This window comes from Zalophus californianus, chromosome 7 (assembly GCF_009762305.2).
Source record: "Zalophus californianus isolate mZalCal1 chromosome 7, mZalCal1.pri.v2, whole genome shotgun sequence".
In the NCBI taxonomy this organism is placed as follows: Eukaryota; Metazoa; Chordata; class Mammalia; order Carnivora; family Otariidae; genus Zalophus; species Zalophus californianus.
In genome coordinates this window covers 36,577,971-36,598,838 of record NC_045601.1, presented here as the reverse complement: position 1 = coordinate 36,598,838, position 20,868 = coordinate 36,577,971, and the positions used below count along the sequence as shown (strand labels likewise).

General features: G+C 35.3%; 1 protein-coding gene and 1 long non-coding RNA gene across 7 annotated transcripts in view; one reads left to right on the top strand and one right to left on the bottom strand.

Moving 5' to 3' along the window:
- The window catches only part of ECHDC1 (ethylmalonyl-CoA decarboxylase 1), a 58,667-nt gene that overhangs the window by 32,199 nt on the left and 5,600 nt on the right, over positions 1-20,868 (bottom strand). For 4 of the 6 annotated variants that reach the window (XM_027601662.1, XM_027601661.2, XM_027601660.2 and 1 more), the window contains 4 exons: positions 13,298-13,519; positions 9,348-9,490; positions 3,581-3,633; positions 2,191-2,271 (listed from right to left, as the gene is read on the bottom strand). In XM_027601662.1, the coding sequence (XP_027457463.1) occupies positions 2,191-2,271; positions 3,581-3,633; positions 9,348-9,490; positions 13,298-13,517 (497 nt within the window). In that variant the 5' untranslated portion in view covers positions 13,518-13,519. Of the gene's footprint in view, positions 1-2,190; positions 2,272-3,580; positions 3,634-9,347; positions 9,491-13,297; positions 13,520-13,985; positions 14,142-20,868 lie in introns of those variants that run through there. The other 2 variants (XM_027601663.1, XM_027601664.2) reach the window with 2 other exon arrangements.
- Positions 311-16,917, top strand: LOC113926579. Its single transcript, XR_003521363.1, has 3 exons — positions 311-384; positions 3,247-3,291; positions 15,983-16,917. It is a non-coding gene; the product is annotated as an uncharacterized LOC113926579 (long non-coding RNA).

Genomic DNA, 20,868 nt, shown 5'->3' with positions numbered 1-20,868 from the left:
CCAGTCTTTGGGCTCTTTACTGTTCTGCCATTTTATCTCCAATTATGCTATGTATACTACCTTCCGTATTATAAAGAGGCTCAAGTGTGTAAGTCTGTACAGATCAAAGAACACTATACGGGTTCTCCTTATATCTGAGCTAAGAAGTCTTAGGAATGGTAACTGAGAATATAGTTTCAAGCACATGTAAAGCATTATATTCTACCAAATATCATTCCTATAAAGTACAGCTATCCAATATTAAAAAGAATTCGGGGGACTGAGGGCTATAGGTCCCAAATAATTTTCTCTAATTTTATTCCCTAACCAGCCCAAAAGCTCCACAGAGTTAACACCAATCACAGTAAAGATAAGAAATGGACCGCAGAGAACCTACTTTTACTGGTAAGAGGACAATTATAGCAGTGCCTCTTTCTCCATTCTCTCTCTCTCTCTCTTTTTTTTAAGTTTTTTATTTTTCTCTGTATAATTCTTTTGAATATTAAAGTTTCATATATTTATTTGACTTCCTTCTCCAGGAATTTTGCTAACATGGATTTAATTTGCTCAAAATCATTTTACTTTGTTAACTTTTTGAAATGCATAGTAATAAAGTAATGGTAGAGTTATTATACTAGATTGACTAAAATTTATCTACTTTAATAATTGACAAGAAGAAATCTCAGAGACATAGAGAAAATCCTGAAAGCAGCTCGGAACAAGAGGTCTGTAACCTACAAGGGTAGAAATACTAGATTAGCAGCAGAACTATCCATCAAGACCTGGCAGGCCAGAAAAGACTGGCATGATATATTCAGGATGCTAAACAAGAAAAATATGCAGCCAAGAATACTTTATCCAGCTAGGATGTAATTCAAAATAGAAGGAGATAAAAAGCTTCCAGGACAAACAGAAACTAAAAGAATTTGTGATCACCAAACCAGAAATACTGAAATGGATTCTCTAATCAAAGAGAGAGCCTAAAAGTAACATAGACCAGAAAGGAACATAGACAATATACAGTAACAGTCACCTTATAGGCAATACAATGGCACTAAATTCCTATCTTTCAATAGTTACCCTGAATGTAAATGGGCTAAATGCCCCAATCAAAAGACACAGGGTATTAGACAGAATAAAAAAGCAAGACCCATCAATATGCCGTCTGCAAGAGACTCATTTTAGACCCAAAGACACCTCCATATTTAAAGTGAGGGGATGGAAAACCATTTATCATGCTAATGGACATCAAAAGAAAGCTGGGGTGGCAATCCTTACATCAGATAAATTAGATTTTAAACCAAGGACTGGAATAAGAGATGAGGAAGGACACTATCATAATTAAAGGGTCTATTTAACAAGAAGATCTAACAATTGTAAATGTTTATGCCCCTAACATGGGGCAGCCAATTATATAAGCCAATTAAGGAAACACATCAATAATACAATAATAGTAGGGGACTTTAACAACCCCCTCACTGCAATGGACAGATCATCTAAGCAGAAGATCAACAAGGAAATATGGGCTTTAAATAACACACTGGACCAGATGGACTTCACAGATATATTCAGAACATTCCATCCCAAAACAACAGAATACACATTCTTCTCGAGTGCGCATGCAACATTCTCCAGAATAGATCACATCCTGGGTTACAAATCAGGTCTCAACTGGTACCAAAAGATTGGGATCATTCCCTGCATATTTTTGGACCACAATGCTTTGAAACTGGAACTCAATGGCTTTTATGATATTAAGGTATGTTTCCTCTAACCCTACACTGTGAAGAGTTTTAATAAAAAAAAAAAGAGGGGATCATACGGGAAGGGAGGGAAAAATAAAACAAGACAAATCAGAGAGGGAGACAAACCATAAGAGACTCTTAATCTTAGAAAACAAACTGAGGGTTGCTGGAGGGGAGGGGTTGGGGGATGGAGTACCTGGGTGATGGACACTGGGGAGGGTACGTGTTGTAATGAGTACTGGATATTATATAAGACTGATGAATCACAGACCTGTACCCCTCAAACAAATAATACATTATATGTTAGTTAATTGAATTTAAATTTAAAAAAATAATTGACAAGAAGAAAATATTCACTAGTTGATCATCCTGTTTAAGAATATAAATAACATTTACATTCGAGCAAAAAATAAGTTTGAGCATATTGATTATATTTGTGGAGGGAGTAAAGCAATTTTCATCTTACCTGAAATCACATGCTGTAGTAAATTCTGCTCCTCCACCCAATGCCCAACCTTGAATCAGCGCAACACTTATTAAAGGGAGTCTGTTTATTAAAGGAAAAAAGGAAAATATGGATGTTAATGTTTTTCATTTCAATAATAATTTACAAATATTACTTTAAAAAAACTTGAGATGGAGCAGAAACAAAATTACTGAACTATGTTCATAATAACAAACATACCCCAAAGGATAGTGGAACCCTCATTGCGTGTATCATGAGGAATAAAACAGTATAATTCTTAAGATATAGTAATTCATACTAAATGCTGTGTAAGCTTATCAAACAACCTCCCTGAAATCATCTATTTTTAAACTATTAACTATATTTTTATATATGAATAATATACATAAAATATATAAAGTATATATTATAAATACTATATGATATATATACCTTATGTATATTTTTATATATTACTAACTATATTTTTTAACTATATATTGTAACTTTCTTCTAAATAAATGAATGTTTTTTATATAATATACAGCTCCTACAACTCCTCAGCCACTGGCAATCAAGAATAATTAAATGTGGTCATATTTCACTCCATTTTTATTGATGTCACGTTAGGAGGCAAAATTAAGGCTATATCCAAAGGAAGACTGAGCTCCAAAACTGTGTTATTATAAAGATTCCTATCAAAAGTCTTATTGCCTATTGAAATGACTGATAAAGTGAAACTATATAAAGGAATGGGTCTGTGGTAAAAATAAATCTCTTCACCTTTCCTGACTGCAAAGACCCACTTTGAAAGAAGTATGTAAGTATTAACAAGGTAAATACATATGCTTTGAAAGTATGGAATATTTTGTAGGTTCTAACCAAATGCAAAGCTGCACACCTAAAGTAATGGAAAAATGTATTAACACCTTCTGCTTCCAAATAAAAAGGATTAAAAAAGCTTTTAAGATTTATCTAAGAAAAAGTCAAGTAAATAGGGAAAGGAAGGTGAAGAGGAACTAAAACAATGAAAAAAAGTATTTTAGAATAATGTTTTGATTCCATTATTCTTTCTAGGCTCTTACATATGAAGAGCACCAAAAATAGAGTGATGTCCAAATAGTAAGTATGCTAAATAATATGAATCCTTAAGTTTTTATAATTTTATAGGCTCTTTAGGAAAAGTGCCATGTCTTAAAATTTTTTTATCTCTCTCTTATCTTTGAAATACCTATGCGTACTTCACCAACATTTAATTAAATGACTGTCTTTGATAGCACAAATAAATAGGTCATCATTAAAATAAATATAATTCGAAAATCAGGAATTTTTTAACTGGTGCAAAACAGAACAATGAAGAGCTCTTTTTGTTTTTTTTAGATTTCATATTTTAAAATGAAAGATACATTACCTCATAAATCTTGTTAAGGTGTTTTGCATGAACATACATAAGGCCATTCCATCCTTAAAGAAGAATAAGCATAAACACAAAGGTATAATGTAAATGTATTATGTAAGAAATTTTTCAATTTTTTTCAGGATTTATAAAGTAATGAAGCCAAAAATATACCCAACTTTTTTCTTTTAAATGAGGTTTTCACTTAAAACTCTTTGATGCTGTCAGAAATGCAAATGATGCAGTATTAAATTCTATTGACCTTATAGGGTTCCTTGAGCTCAGATCTACATGAGGTATTAGCAAAGACTTAGGCATGAGAGTCAGATCACATATCCCAGAAGAGTGTGAAGTTCTACTCAGGGTAATCTGGGAGAAAGAGATGTAAGATGTACCCACCTATTATCTCAAATTCTGATCCCCTAAGAATATAAACATATAAAAACAAAATTCTTAAAAGTACAGTTGACCCTTGAACAACACAGGTTTGAATGGTATGGATCCACTTACATGTGGATTTTTTATAGTACAGGACTGTGAATGTGTAAATGTGTATTCTCTTCCTTATGATTTTCTTAACATTTTGCTTCTGTAGCTTACTTTATTCTAAGAATACAGTATATAATACATAAAACATACAAAGTATGTGTTAATCAACTTTTTATGTTATCAGTTAGGCTTCTACTCAGTGGTAAACTATTAGAAGTTAAGTTATTGGGGAGTCAAAAGTTATATGCAGATTTTCAGCTGTACAGGGGTCAGGAGCCCTAACCCCTGCATTGTCCTAGGGTCAACTGTAGTCTAAACTCACTGCTTCTTTTTTAACTCACATACTTCCTTCAACCTAGGGTAATCTAGTCTTCAGCCTTCTCTCAAAAGACTCCCCTCAAAGGTTCCTAATAATCTTCTATTTGTTAAATGACTTTTCCTTATCCTTATCTCCCTGTCTCTATAACATAGGTATCTTGCTTTGACCAGTTTCTATATTTTAAAAGCCTCTAATAGTTTCTACCAATACTTTCCACTCTTGATTCCCTTCCTATTTCTTTGATTGTTCCCTTCCAGTTTTCTTCTTTGACTCTTCTTATTCAGCTAAATAAGTAATTTAATACCTGTAAATGCATGTATTCCCCAAAAATCCAACCCATGATTCTCTTTCTCTTCTTTATCTACAATTTCTTCCTTAGAAATATCATCCACCCCCATTGCTTCAACTCTTGTTCTCATGTAGATTCCCAAAACCTCCCAGAAATTTCACATTCTCCCAAGACTTCAAATTCAGCATGGCAAAACCAACTGGGAGTGGGAAGAGCTGAGTTTGGATCCTAGTGCTACTGCTTAATAATAACATGAACTGGAGCAAGTCTTAAATGAGTTTCCTCATCTGAAAGGAAGGAATGATGAATAAAAAAAAATACTTGTTCTATTTGACTTAAAGGATGGTTGGAAAGATGAAAATGTACCTAGATACCCTGTAAAAGATCACATAAATATAAGTGAGTTCTGAGTTAATTAAAAAAAAAAAAAAAGGTCTTCTGGTCAATAAGGCTCAGAATTTTGTCATTTTCTTTGATTCTTCCATTTCACAGTTCAGTTCACCCACAATTAGTTACCAAGTATGTCCTTTGAAATATTTCCAGTATAAATCCCTTCTTTTTCTAGTTGCACTGCTGCTACACTGGCTCAGACTTATGTTACTCATACTTAGATCATGACAACAGCCTTGTTTCCTAACTAGGAATGCATTTCCTAACTATATTGCATCAAAGTACATTATATTATACAAAGTATTTTAAGAAATGCTTGAATAAACTGAGATGAGTGCCAAAGAAGAAGCAATTTATTTCAATTGGGTCAGGGTAGTTGGGAAAGCTTTATAGAGAAGGGAAGATGGCATTTGCTAGGCCTACACAATAAGCCTTTTGAGGTTGACAAAATGCCTTCTTTATCCTCAGAAGCTAATACAATGTTTTGCATATAATATTTGCTTTTGAAGGTAACTGAATTAGATGAATTTTAGATGGAAAACTGTTATTCTAGAAAACAAATGCAGTCAATGAAAGGTAAAAACCAACATAAATTAAATATAAATTTCCTAACTGAAAGCCTTTATCACAAAGGTCATTCTATATTATAAATTGATAAGAAAATTAACACTAGCACAAAGAGCTAGAAGGTTTAAAACTAGACTGATTTACATTACGTTAAAATCTATGCAATAGGGGCGCCTGGGTGGCTCAGTCAGTTGAGCAGCCAACTCGTGATTTGGCTCAGGTCATGATCTCCTGGGTCTTGAGATGAAGTCCTGCATCAGGCTCTGTGCTAAGCAGGGAATCTGCTTAAGATTCTCTCTCCTCTCCCTCTACCCCTCCCCCTGCTCATGCTCACTCTCTCTAAAATAAATAAATAAAATCTTAAAAAAAAATCTGTGCAATAAAGCCTGTTAAATTATCTCAATAAATTAATCTTAATAGGCCTATTTTCTATTATACTAGATTTAGAGTACTTAAAATTCTGGCAGAAGCATCCAGAATTGATAGAAATGAAAGTGAAGCATGTATTAGACTGTATGCTGTTATAATTCTCATTCAAAAGATAAGTCACATTAAAAATGTTTAAAAGCAGTAGAGAACAATGGTTAACAACATAGATGCTAGAGCTAAAATGCCTAGGTTGAATCTAGGCTCTACTATTTACCAGCTAGTCTGGCTTTGGGCATGATACCTAACCTCTGTGCTTCAGTCTCCTCACCTATAATAATAGTATCTATCTCATTAGGGTAGTTAGTAATGATTAAATAAATCTGACATGTAAAGAACTTAGACAGTGTCTGATATATAGTAATAGAATAAGGAATGTTATCTAGCACTGCTATTATTAATATAAGTAATAGCACTGGCCATCAGATAATGAATAAGCTTTGGCTTTAAATGTATCATAAAGTAAAGATTACACTGTAATAGAATACACTGACAAGAATAAAGAATACACTGACAAGATCTAGGGAGAAAAAAAGATTAGATTTGTCCCCCAAAGCCACTGGGCCAAAAATGGTTAAATGCTCAAGCCCTTTCTCGGGCTGTAAGAAGAAAATAAGTCAGTGAGAGATAAAACCAACCTTGTGATAGAATAAGCTGAAAAAAAGAAACTAATGAAAAGCTATACCTGCTCTGATGAATGAAGCCTAGAAGCTGGAAAGTAACAAAAAAAAGGTTTTAAGAGCTGCTGCAGACAGTGCTATTTTCATCCAGCTAAATGATACCCTGAGGCCCAAACCTACTCCTTCAGTTCTTACTTGTATAACAAAGATGAGAAGCACAATGCTCAGCTGAAGTGCCAAAAAGAACTATTAACGTCTTATTTACTCTGAGCCACATTTATCCTGAGTGGAAAAGTGCTCAGCCTATAAAAGTATCTTATCCTAGAACCAACCGTAAAGGAGACTTTCTCTTTTTTTCCCTAAGTGCTTGTTGTATGGATTTATTAATTTCCTCAAAATACAGGGAGGGTTTAGAGAAAATTAGAAAAATTTGTCTATAAATTAATGAGGCTAAAACTGAACAACAGCAAAAGCAAAAACTTAGCAAAAGCAAAGAAGACAGATGAGCACTCTGTTTGAGGTCACTGTAGAAATTTAAGCAACAGAGAAATATAAGGACGATGGATTGGCAGAAAAGTAACTGAAAGGTCAGGGAACAAAGGAAAATACTACCTTTAAACTAGAGTAAGAGTATAAAGGTTTCTAAAATGCCAGACTTTTCCTTGAGGAATTATACCCATTCACTGCAGAATAAGTAGGTTTGTTTTCCCATATCTTGAAGATTATAATTGGATTTGATGATTTCTGCCTTTTGAAAAAAGACTTCTGATAGTCTACAGAACATCTGTGGCATCAAATCCAACTCTTATAATTGGGTTAATACATTAGATTTTTTTCTTATTTTATTCTTTTCTCTGCCCCATAACCTTTAAGGGCCAATGTGTGTGTTATGCTAATCCATCTCCCTCCCTCAACTTTTTTCAACCAAGGATTAACTGCCTAAAAGTGGATTAGTCTACTTCTACTTACATTAGGTAATTTTCACTAATAAAATAGTTTTTAAACTTTGAAAAAATACACTGGCAAAAATATCAACATAATTATCTTTTTTCTTTAAGAAAAAGCCATTTAATAATCAGAAGAGACTATAATCCAATTACTAAAATCATCATCTATTCTAGTTATCTCATCATCCTCAGAAAAGCAAATTCACCACATAAGTAAATGCTAGTGATACATCTGCAACAACAAAGAGTAAGTGTATTAGATAAAGAAAAGCTTCACTGAGAGAAAGGCTGTTCATAACTGAATGTTAAGAGTCTCAGAGTATCTCAGCTGTGAGGGGCAGATGCATTTATACATGCAGCTGCAACTCATACAAAGGTGTGAGGCTCAAAAGTCCTGAGGCCATTTTAAATCTCAGTTTTACACATATTCATAGTTCTTTCTCAGGCATATAGAAATCAGCATGATTCTACTTTTTGCTTTTACATGTATACAAAATAAAAAATCCTGGCCATATGATCTAAAGAGACAGAAACCTTTTAACTAGAAGAAAGCAAAATAACCTTTCACCTTTTTAGGGATGTTTTCCTACCTGACTTACATCAGACCCAAAATAATCTATTATCTCATTCTATCTATCCAGTGTCTTTTATGAGCAAAGTAAGGTGCCTAGGAATTCAATCATTTCAGAGATGAAAAATTATAATCAAATAACTTGCAGGTCATATAGCTAATCATGAGATGACCTTGGAAAAATCCATACAGCCAAATCTCCAGCTTAGTGCTCTAATCATTTGAACACAGAGCAAATTTAAGTCTAGTGGTGCTACAAATTATGGATCATTTCATGGATAATAATGTTTATTAATACTTAGATCTTTGAAATAAAAATAATAGCTACCTTTTTCAGACACTATCCTAGTAATGCATTTTATATATATTATCTTCAATCCTCACAATAGCTATGTGAAATACAGAATTCTCATTTCTAGATTAGGAAAATAAGATTAGAAAGATTAAGTGATCTGCTCAATCACTTACCCAGAAGGTGTTGAAACCAGCATTCAAATCCAAATCTTTCAAAATTACCAAAAGAGAGCTCTTTCCTCACAATTTTATGCAAATACAGATCATATACTACATAGAGCAGTATGACTTATGGAATACCATTTAAATGTTATTACCTACATACAGCCTACACCTATAATTTAATGGCTATGAACCATTTTTTTTTTCCTTTTCCTTCCTTTTTTTTGGCCTAGGGTATATGGGTGGAAGTTCCTAGTTCCTTGGAGGATAATGGAAGATGACTAATAACAGAAAATGATTAGGATTCCTTTTCTATCAGGGTAATTCAGAAGCAAATGTTTTAATTGTTACCATTTGTTGAAGCTTACTATGTGCCAAAGCTTTGCTGGGTACTTTATATATGTACCTCATATAAAATTCCTCATCATGAGATGCTAAGGGTCTTCCACTCAAAAGAATTCAAACTCTTGCTAGTTTTAATGGGCTTTAGTGATGGCTAATCTTCTGGTCCTTCCTCTCCCCACTTCCCTTCCCCCACTATTTCATACTATTTGCAAACCCATCTTTAAGAAGAAAGCCAAAACCTCTGATCCTTGGAAAGCTCTTAAAGAGTAGCTATCATAATAGCCATATGTAAAATATAAATATCTCAGCCACAGATCTCTGATAAATATGTGGAATCTAGTGCATAATTCATATAATACTTGCCTCTGGAGTCCCTAGTGATTTCACAGCATTCAGATCGGATCCTGAGGAGAAAGTATTTTTTGCCCCACGGACAATGAGACCTTTCCCCTCTGTCCAATTTTCCAATTCAATCACTTTTTCCAGAAGTTGTAGCATCATAACACCTGCCAAAGAGATTAGGAAAAATCAAAGCACATAAGATACTGGAAAAAGAGAAATAATTTAGAAATTATCAGGAGTCAAATAGGACTCTTAGATCCTACATTTTACAAATATTACCTGAATGTTTATTAAATGTCTATTATGTTGGTACCATGGGGTATAAATAAAAGAGGTATACTTGTAGTCCCTGCTTTAGAAGTTTACAATATGTTAGTAATCTCTCTCTCTTTCTCACTGTCTTAATTAAGAAATCATACAAATACATGGCTAAGTAGAAAATGAGAATATATCATACATGTCCTAGGAATTAGAAAATTGGAATGAATAAGGGGTATAGTGGTAAGAAAAAATTATTTCTTATGGTAAAAGTCAAATATAGACCTGACTTCACAGTAGTACACATTGTCTTAGTCAACAAGCTCAACAAGGATTATAAAATCAACAAGCTCATAACAAGAGTTATGCCTGTATTCCTAACTCAAATATAGTACTGCCCCATGAGACTGAGATCTTAACAATCTATTGGGTATATGGTACACAAAACAAAGGTGAGATTCCTACTTTACTCTCACGAGAACGACTATAGTAGGATGCTCGTTCAGGAAAGTGACACTACATATCCTTTTGTTCCACAGTTGACAAACTATGCTCTAACCCAAGGCATACTATGAAAGTACTTCATAGCCTGCTAATAAGATACCTACCAACTATCAATTCTATGATTTATAGATTAAATTTTTACCTTAGTATCATTCCAAAGTTCTATTGGAGCTTCTTTTTTTTTTAAAGATTTTATTTATTTATTTGAAAGTTTATTTATTTATTTATTTATTTGAGAGAGAGAATGAGAGAGAGAGAGCGCACATGAGAGGAGAGAGGGTTAGAGGGAGAAGCAGACTCCCTGCTGAGCAGGGAGCCCGATGCGGGACTCGATCCTGGAACTCCAGGATCATGACCTGAGCCGAAGGCAGTCGCTTAACCAACTGAGCCACCCAGGCACCCAAGATTTTATTTATTTATTTGAGAGAGCGAGAATGAGAGAGCGAGCGAGCATGAGGGGGGGAGGGTCAGAGGGAGAAGCCGACTCAGGGAGCCTGATGCGGGACTCGATCCTGGGACTCCAGGATCATGACCTGAGCCGAAGGCAGTCGCTCAACCAACTGAGCCACCCAGGCGCCCGTACTGGAGCTTCTTTATAATGGACAAATTTAAAATAGAAACAGCAGAGACTATTAATTCTTACCAGTGGTGATCTTCCAAGTTCATAAAGTTCATAATGCTATCAATGGTTAAGTTTACTCTTTCCTCTGCTTAAGAAAATGTTTTAGAAGCCAATATAAAGATCATGACAGAGGATTAAAACCAGCAAAGAATCTGTACCACATAGAATCTGTAGTAAGGTTCCAAAACTTACTATATAAGCCCCGTTAAACTATGTACACTACTTTGGAACATAAACTCCATGATGTCAAGAACTATTATTCTTCTTGTCATTTTCTGAAGTAACCAATAATGAAGTGGTTCCACAATAAATGTTAGTGTTATTGATTCACAAGTAACTAATGCAGCTATCCTTTCTAATTGCTAATTATGACCTAATTAAAATAGTAGCCTTACCCAAGGATGTCCTAGGTGTTTTAGAAATACAGTTCTTGGTCTCCAAAGATTTATACAGTCTAGTAGCTTTTTACAAAGAACAAACAAACAAAAACATTCACTCAGGCTAAGAATAAATCTATATAAGTAAATATGGACCTTCAGTCATCCCTAATATTTAAGCTTCTAAAAAAGTAATGCTGGTTTTGAGTATGAGACAACTATACCAGTAGTTAATCTTGAACTCATCTTTTGGACTTTGTAAACTAAGTGTAAGAGTTGGAAGGAACCTTAAAGGAGTAACTGGTTGGGTAATTTTCAAACCGGGGCCTTGGGGTTGTCTGGTGTGTGGGGCTCACTCATATTCTCCCAGACTAACTCAATCAAACACCATTACCCAAATCAAAGCATCTCTGCTCATATTCGTTTTAAATATTAGCCATGAAATTAATATTTGTTTCCATTTGAATAATAATCTTTACTAATATAAATTATTTATAGCTATTCAGTAATAAAACTATTACTCTAGTCTAATTTTTGAGAGCAGTATTACTTTTCCAATTTTACTTATCCTAGGCTAATATCAAAATTGGCTTTTATTCTCTGAACCAAATGAAGGTACGGAGATGCATTGTCCAGTAAAGTAGCCACCATTTACATCTAGCTTTTGAACACTTGAAATGTGGCTAGTCCAACTGAGATGTGCAGTTAAGTGTAAAATACACACCAGATTTCAAAGATTTCGTATGAAAAAAAAGGAAAATACCTTATAAATAATTTTTCATATGAGTCACATGTTGAAATATTTTTGAATATACTGGGTTAAATAAAGTATATTAAAATTAATTTCAACTGTTTCCTTTTACTTTTTTTTATTTTACTTTTAAAAATATGGTTACTAGAAAATTTTAATTTACATATGTGGGTCACATTTGTGTTTGCATTATACTTCTATTGGATAACACTAATAGAGAGAGAGAGAGAGAGACATCTCTGAATTATGCTGAGAGGAAAGAAAAGTTATCTTGTGTTTTAACGACCCACCGCTGATAATTTACAAAGTTTACAGTCTATTGAATTTTGTCTATGGGTATGAAAATTTACTGAGACATTTTTGAGCCCAGTATTTCAAATATTACAAAACATAATTTACCCCCCATGAAGTACATAACTGACAAATGGAGATTGTCAGAGTCATCCTGACTGGGTAGTCAGCAAGGTTACTCCTTAGCTCTTGCATAATATTATCAACCACCCATGAGGTACATCACTGACAAACAGAAATTGCCAAAATCACCCTGAAATATGTAGGAGTGCTAGACAGTCAGTAGTGTTACTCATTAGCTCTTCCATGACATCACAGTAGTGTAATTCAAATCTGAACTTTGACGCAAAATTACAAAGTACCACATGTCCTGGACTTTTGGGTTCCTTAAATATGAAATTCATACAAGCCCAAGAATGCTACCTAGCAAATAGAAGGTATTTACCAGTATCTAAGCGTCAGGAAAGAGGCAACACATAGGCAAGCACAGTGTTTTCACTGATTATTGGAATTACATGGTTAAAATGACAGTCTTATTTCAAGTCACAGAAAAAAAAAATTTAACTAAGTAATTTCTTTTTTCATTTATAGGTTTTTCTCTTTAGTTTTCAAAAATCTTTGAAAGCTCCTTCCCCTTGTCTCCCAGTGACATTAGCTAAACTTAAACAAATGAAGTCATTAAGCAGTTAGTAAATGTCAATGGAAAAAATAATCAAGGTTAATTTGAAAATTTCCTTTCTAGCAACATCCATATTTATGGATTTTAAAAAAAGATTAAGGGGCGCCTGGGTGGCTCAGTTGGTTAAGCAACTGCCTTCGGCTCAGGTCGTGATCCCAGGGTCCTGGGATCGAGCCCCGCATCGAGCTCCCTGCTCAGCGGGAAGCCCACTTCTCCCTCTCCCACTCCCCCTGCTTGTGTTCCCTCTCTCACTGTCTCTCTCTCTCTGTCAATTAAATAAATAAATAAAATCTTAAAAAAATAAAAAGATTAAAATACAATGTAAAAAATGTTCCTGGTTCAAGTGATGGTTTTGGGTATTCTGTGTGAGTATGTGTGTTCCAAGAGTACCACAACTTTCAAGAATTCTGTCACCAGAGTAGAGATAAAAATCATGTGATAGCAGCTTAGATTTAGTGTCATTATTTAGCAAAAGAAAGATCTCTATACCTGAGAAGGCATTCATTTTACTTGGATTGTTCAGAGTAAGAATGCCAATGCCACTGTCTTCCTTCTGAAGGTCAATGGATCCACCAGGAAACTGCTGAAGTTTTTTTTTTACTTCTTCCTCATGGAAGCCATGAGATGTATTATAAAGTGACACTCCCGTTTGATGTAGTAATTTTGTCCTTACAGACAAAGATGATGTCGTCAAAAGATTTTTTGCCATTTCTGGAAAACAGAAATATGCAGTAGTCCAGATGAGCACTTTTCTAATATTATACGTTTATAGACTTTTCTGTTTAATTGGGACCACTTCCCCACTTCTAAAAGCACTCTGAGGAGATGGTCGGTATGCAAATCCTTCCCTTTTCCCTCCTTCTCAAACCAAATAATTCACAAAGTATACCATTTCAGTGTATCACTGAGAGATGATGATGTAGTTACAGTGCATTTACTGGGATCCAATACATGGGAAAGGTTTAGAAAAATGTTGCTGTTCTGTGTTTAGCACCATCTCCTGCCTCCTGGCAAGTCTTTCTCATGATAGTAGCTCTTCTTCCTCCAACTCTTTAACTGTTGCAAAATCTAAGAATAAATTCAGGCCAATGTCCCCTTGGAAACCGTCTCTATGCAGGAATGCTACAGGAGCAATCCTACTCTCTAACAGAAATTTCATTCTCAGCATCATTCTTACCTTATGCAATGCTCTGATAGGAAACCCTGAGGAATATGAGGAAAGAAGTAGGAATGTGTGCATGGTTTCTTGTGTTCCCCAGGATTTTGTCACCTCTTCTCACTTTATATATACATCCCAGATAATCTCATCTCTGTCCATAAGGGTTTTTGCCCTCTGTAAGAATTTGTGTTGACATAAAACATACATTCAAAACAGTAATACAAATCATAAGTTATAGCTCAATGAATTTCACAAGGTAAATATATTCAAGTCAGTAACACCCAGATCAAGAAACAGAACGCGAAAACAAAACAAAAAAACCATGAAGCTCAAGGGTCTGTTGTGTCCTCTCTCAGTCACAACTCCAAATAAGGATAATAACTACTCTGACTTCTAATATCCTAGATTAGTTTGGTTTTGAATTTTATGCAAATTGAATAGTATATATTCTGTGCCTGGTTTCAACTGTGTTTGTAACATCCATTATGGTTATTATGTATAATTACAGTCTAAATAGTCTATTCCTCCCATTGTTGTATTTTATTATATGAATATGCCAAATTTATTCTAATAGATAGATATATTTCTATTGGCTAGATCTAAGAATGGAATTATTTGGTTGAGCTGCAGCTGACACACTGATTGTTAAACACTGAAGAATTCTGCAAGTTGGTTTTTTAAACCCTTGGTGGCTTGAAATTAAGCATGGTGGGAGTATCAGCAAACTCTATATATCAATAGTCACTTGTCTCTCTCTCCCCCACCCCCTCCTTTCCTCTCTCCCTCTCTCTCTCTCTCTCTCTCTCTCTCTCACACACACACACACACACACCCCACAGCCAGATTCCCATTACTGCATCTATTCATTTGTTCAACTTAGAAAGATACCAAAGAGTTTTCCAAAATGGCTGTACCAATATAAACTGGTATTTCCACAGCCAGTGAATGTTCTAGTTGTTTCACAATCTTGCCATCACCTGCTAACATCTTTTTCTACTTTCTTTTCATTTTAGGCATTCTAAAGAGTGGTATGTCATTATGGTTCCACTTTGCATTTCTATGACCTCTAATGAAGTCAAGCTCCATTTTCATATGCTTATTGGTTATTTGCATATATTTTCTAAAGCGCCTGTTAAAGCTTTTTGCCCATTTTTTCTATTATTTGCCTTTTGGAGTTCTTTTGTTTGCCTGTAGCTTTTACTAAAACCCATAAAACAACAAATCCCACATTTCCATCTCCAGCACAAACCTTATACCTGTGTACTCCTAACTCAAACAGAAATCTAATTCCTTATTCCTTACCTGTCGATGTACCACAGGCTTCTCAAAATCATTGCCTAAACCTGAAGTCATACTTCTCCTAAAACCCGTTGCTCCTTCTTTATTCCTTCCCTTAACTATCTATAATATCATGAACCCTGTAGGCCACAGAAAACCAAATCCCCTTCCCCTCCTTCATCTCTCATATGCAACCTACCTGTAAAATGCCTTGCTTCTTTCTTATCTTTCCCATCCTTTATTCTTTCTACTACCAACCGTAGTTCAAACCTCATTACATAACATACATGTCACCAATTAGTTTCACACTACTCCTTAAAATCAGAGCTATCTCTGTAATCCAATCAAGTTATTCCAATTGTAAGGTTTTTTTTTCAGTAGCTTTCTACTAAGAAAAGGATCAAGTCCAAAGCTCACTTTGATTGGGCCCTTATTGATATCCTGAGTCTCTCATAACATCTCTACACACAGTCTATATGGACACCAAACAACTAGAATTCCACAAATTTACCTTGCTATTTTCTATTATTACATCCCCATATAGTGTCTTTCCTTCCTCACTGACCTGGTAAGTACCTAATCATCTTTAAAATCTAAATTCCTAAATTTCCTCCCATAAGTAATTTCCTAAGCAAATTATTCCTTTTATTTATCCCATTGCAATATATTATATGATTACATTTTAACACATTTTACACATCATTTTAATTGTATTTTTCATTTGTCTTTCTCACCAGACGGGAAGCTTCCTGAGAACAGTTCTCTGAGGTACATTCGCTCTGTCACTACTGCCTAGTATAGTGCTCAACACAAACAAGGTACTCAGATGCTTAATGAAGAAAATAAATCATCAGGTTGCCAAATGGAATGCCATCTCTAATACGTGAGTTATAAAACGGTATCAGAAGCAGATGGAGAACAGGCCATCTAAAGAAGATTACAGTATGATCTCCCTTCCACTTTAAATTGTTTCACCTTCAAAAGGACATTTTTGTTAAAGTGTCTCAGCAGAATACTTGTAACTGTGTATCTAAAAATATTACACATTGGAATGCAATCTCCTAAACAGATATACTTCAAGAACTTGGGAACAGTATTTCAAAATTTCTTCATTAAGGTGACTTTGAATACAATATGGAGGAGACCAAGATGTTCCTTAAATCTCATCTTAAAAAAACTAAATAAAATGTAATTCATATTAGATACAGTATGACCTAATGGGCTGTGATACATGGTAGAGGGTTGAGCAAAAAAGAATGCTGGTGAGTGAGGTGCTTGCTGTCTTTGAAAACAATATCCAAGAATAAGACCTTAATGCTATTTTCCCAAGAAAAAAGGGGTCCTAACTTGCTATCATAAGTGCTATGGCTTTCAACTGCCATAACTTTATTCTTACTATCAAACTCCTTATGGTCTTAACAGTTAACCCTCTTTCTTTCCTACTGGAAGGGCACTATTATATATCAAGGCCAACAAACTGACATTTCTTCCAAATTTTATGAGCTTAGTTTATTAGAAAACAGTCTCTTGTATTTTAATACTCATGGATGGAGAGGCAATTTTTTTTAAGTTTAATTCTGAAGTGTTCCAAGATTATTCTTTTAAAAAATAGAAAAAATAATATAACAAATACCCATTCCTCATTTTTAGTAAATGTTAACATTTTTCTCATATTTCCTTCAGCTCATTCTTTTTTTATTTTTTAAAGATTTTATTCATTTATTTATTTGAAAGACAGAGAGAGCCTGAGTGGTGGGGGAGGGGCAAAAGGAGAGGGAGAGGGAGACTCTCAAGCAGACTCTGCACTGAGCATGGAGCCCAATACAGGGCTGGAGCCCAAGAGCCTAAGATCATGACTTGATCTGAAATCAAGAGTCAGACGCTTAATCGACTGAGCCACCCAGACACCCCCAGCTCACTTTTTATTTTCCAACATTCACAGAAGTAGAGAAAATAGTATAGAGAATTTTCATCTCAGAGCTTGAAAATTATCAACATTTTTGAAAACTTGTTTCATCTAATCACCATCTCACAACACATACAACCCACTTCTGCTTCCCCTGAGTATTTTAAAGAAAATTTACAGGATAACTTTCAAGTGTCTGAACACAAAAGCTGAGATCTTGGGCCACTGGCAACCTAAGTTAAGAACTTAGCACTCCTTAAAAGACATTAAGAGCAGCTTAACTATAACAAGTTCTTTGAACCCATAAGTTACTTAACCTAGAGGTGGAGCTTAGCACTCTGGAACTTAGTAAAATTTGTTCTTAGAATCTCTCATCAATATTCAACTTGGACATTCATCCGCCCATGTAACAGCTTTCAGAATTATTTCTAACAACTACTGGGGTTATTCCTAGCAGGGTTAAGATTTCAAGGATTCTATCCAGAAGTAAATTCTTTTAGGTTCTTATCAATTCATTCCTAAAACTTATGGGAAAAGAGGACCAGGGAAAGAGGCTCTACTTAACTGTAGTTTAGGCTACGGATCTAGGCACTGTCTCCCCATTCTGGAATAAAAATGACCAGAAATCAAAAAGAAAATATGCAGGCTAAGTAGAAAGGATGCAAAGTGCTCACATGCATGGAAGTAAGCAGACAAGTGTTTATTTAGAACAGAACATATCCGGGGCACCTGGGTGGCTCAGTCAGTTAAGCTTCAGATTCTTGGTTTCGGCTCAGGTCATGATCTCATGATCTCATGATCTCATGGACTGTGGTATTGAGTCCCAGGTTGGGAGCAGGGAGTCTGCTTGAAAGATTCTATCCCTCTGCCCCTCCCCTCACCCCCTCGCTCATTCTCTCTCTCTCTCTCTCCTCCTTTCTCTCAAAAAAACCCAGACATGTCCATGCTCCTTTCCTCCCCCTCCAAAAAAAGTCACTATTTGCCTGTGGCTATAGTTATTGATATTAATCTGTAAGTAAAGAGTAATAAGGGGCGCCTGGGTGGCTCAGTCATTAAGCATCTGCCTTCGGCTCAGGTCATGATCCCAGTATCCTGGGATCGAGCCCCGCGTCGGGCTCCCTGCTCAGTGGGAAGCCTGCTTCACCCTCTCCCACTCCCCCTGCTTGTGTTCCCTCTCTCGCTGTGTCTCTCTCTGTCAAATAAATAAATAAAATCTTAAAAAAAAGTAATAAAAGCACAAGGGACCCACTTATGGACTCTGAGTAATACGCATAGTATACTCATGGGTCAAGGTGATAAACAGACCTAATAAGCAACCAAGCAAAGTAGTCAAATGTTACCAGTTGCAAAATAAAATATCTAAGTACTTAAAATTACCTTTAATATCTTTACCTGGTGCCAATTTTATACTCCTTTTCCAAAACTCATGTAATATGCTTACTTGTATATCATTCTCCCATCCCACCGCCAGTCCTATCAGATTAGGAAATGATGTAATTAAGATGATAGATTCTAGGGTATTAACTGGTTTTAAGGTATCTAAAGCCTCTTGAAGATCTTGAAAGCTAGAAGGAATGCTTATCAAACATAATTCTGTAACATTACAGGACATTTTCAGGTAACTAAAGAGACATTGCAAGATTTTTAAAATAAATCTCAAAATGAATAAAAGAATCCAATTATAACACAGAAATGTATAATGACACACAATAAATGCAGAAGAAATTTATATTATAGATGTTCCCACTCCCTGTATTAGTGCAATAAAAGGTCCTTTATTGGTACTACATAAAATTATTGGGCAGAGAGGAAAATTACAGGATACTGTAAAACTGAAGAAAATGAGGCAATCTCTAAATGTTGACAATTATTACCACATGCTATTGGCATTGCTGTAAACAATGGTTCATTTGAAATAAATAATTTTCCTGCAAATATTACTGCATGTTATTCCCCATATCTACCTTCTTTCTTTCCCTTGTATAGCTCCAGTTCTCAAAACTTAAGCCTGATTCAAAGGCATAGTTCCCTGCTTCTCCAACGGAGAGTAAAAGTTCTGTCTATGGAAAGAAAGTGCCTCTATAATTATGGTCATTAGTTATCTAGCATCACTAGAAAATGAGCTATTCTGGTCAAATAAACTAATAACCCTTTAACTGAAAGCAAAACTGTTCTGGACAAGGACAAATCCTTTCGTTGAAAGCATTCTTGATCATCTCAAGTACATAGAACTATAATGTTAAATATTTCTTTTTTTTAAGATTTTATTTATTTATTTGAGAGAGAGAGAGAGAACGAGAGAGAGAACACGAGAGGGGGGAGGGTCAGAGAAGCAGACTCCCAGCTGAGCAGGGAGCCCAATGTGGGGCTCGATCCTGGGACTCCAGGATCATGACCTGAGCCGAAGGCAGTCGCTTAACCAACTGAGCCACCCAGGCGCCCCTCATGTTAAATATTCCAATTAATTTCAAAATATTTCAATCTATTTTTAGGTATTTCACATTCCTAATCATATACCTCAAATGTACACCCATAGAAGTACAAATCTGTGTACATATTTTCAAAAGGGTTGAAAAAAATTAAAATAAGGTGGCTTCTCATGACTTGAGCTTCATGAAATTGAAGGGGATATAAAGTAAAAAAGGTAGAAAATTTAGGTCTATGGGAAGTGGGAGTGGGGAGAAAAACTTAAAAAATAAAATGTTATTACTAAGTATGAAGCGGTTATGAAAAAACACAAAGATTTTGGAGGTTTCCTAGATTATCACCCATATGTAAACATCAAGTTGCCTCAAGATCTCTTGAGCTGGCAAAAGAAGCCTACACTAAAAATCTCAGGAGTTATTGAGAATGACAAGCAATGGGGCTTGAAACAAATTTAACAAAACCAGTATCTTCAGGGCAAGATGTATTTATGTTCATAAGCTTCAGCCATGTGAATAATTTTCTCATCCCCAACTGATGAGGGACAGAAGCAGAAAAATGCTCATCTTTAGCCCAGAAAGTTGACCTATATAGCCTTCATAGTTGTGATAAGGATCAAATCTGCACTGGTTGCTACATTCTTACAGGGTCTCAGGACTGCCTGTATCTCTCACTGATAGTTAATATTGAACTGAATGACAAACACCAGAGAAATCTTGCAATAGTAGTTTCATGACTATGAGTGGAAATTCAAAGAAAACATTTATGATCTAATATGCCCACTCCATGTTTCCTCCCTCTTGAGCACTAAGCATAAATAAAATCTTAAAAAAAAAAAAAAAAGGGCGCCTGGGTGGCTCAGATGGTTAAGCATCTGCCTTCGGCTCAGGTAGTGGTCCCAGAGTCCTGGGATCGAGTCCCGCATCGGGCTCCCTGCTCCTTGGGACCCTGCTTTTCCCTCTGCCTCTCTCTCTCTCATGAATAAATAAATAAAATCTTAAAAAAAAAATAACCACCAACTTCATACAGCAAAAGTGTAGCTCTTTCCGCCCAAGGGTCCGGAGACTGTGCTACTAAATAAACTAAGTTGCACCATACAAGGCTCAAGAATTCTTTCTTGACCATTATGTTCCACCACCATGCAAATCAACCACTGTTCTTTTTCACTCCCCTTTCACCACCCCTAGACCCAAGTTCAGGAGTCAAAGTCCATGGGAAAAATACTGAAATATACCAAAATGTACCATTCAAAATGGGTTGTGATGGGAACAGCCATCTTCCAGTAATTCACCA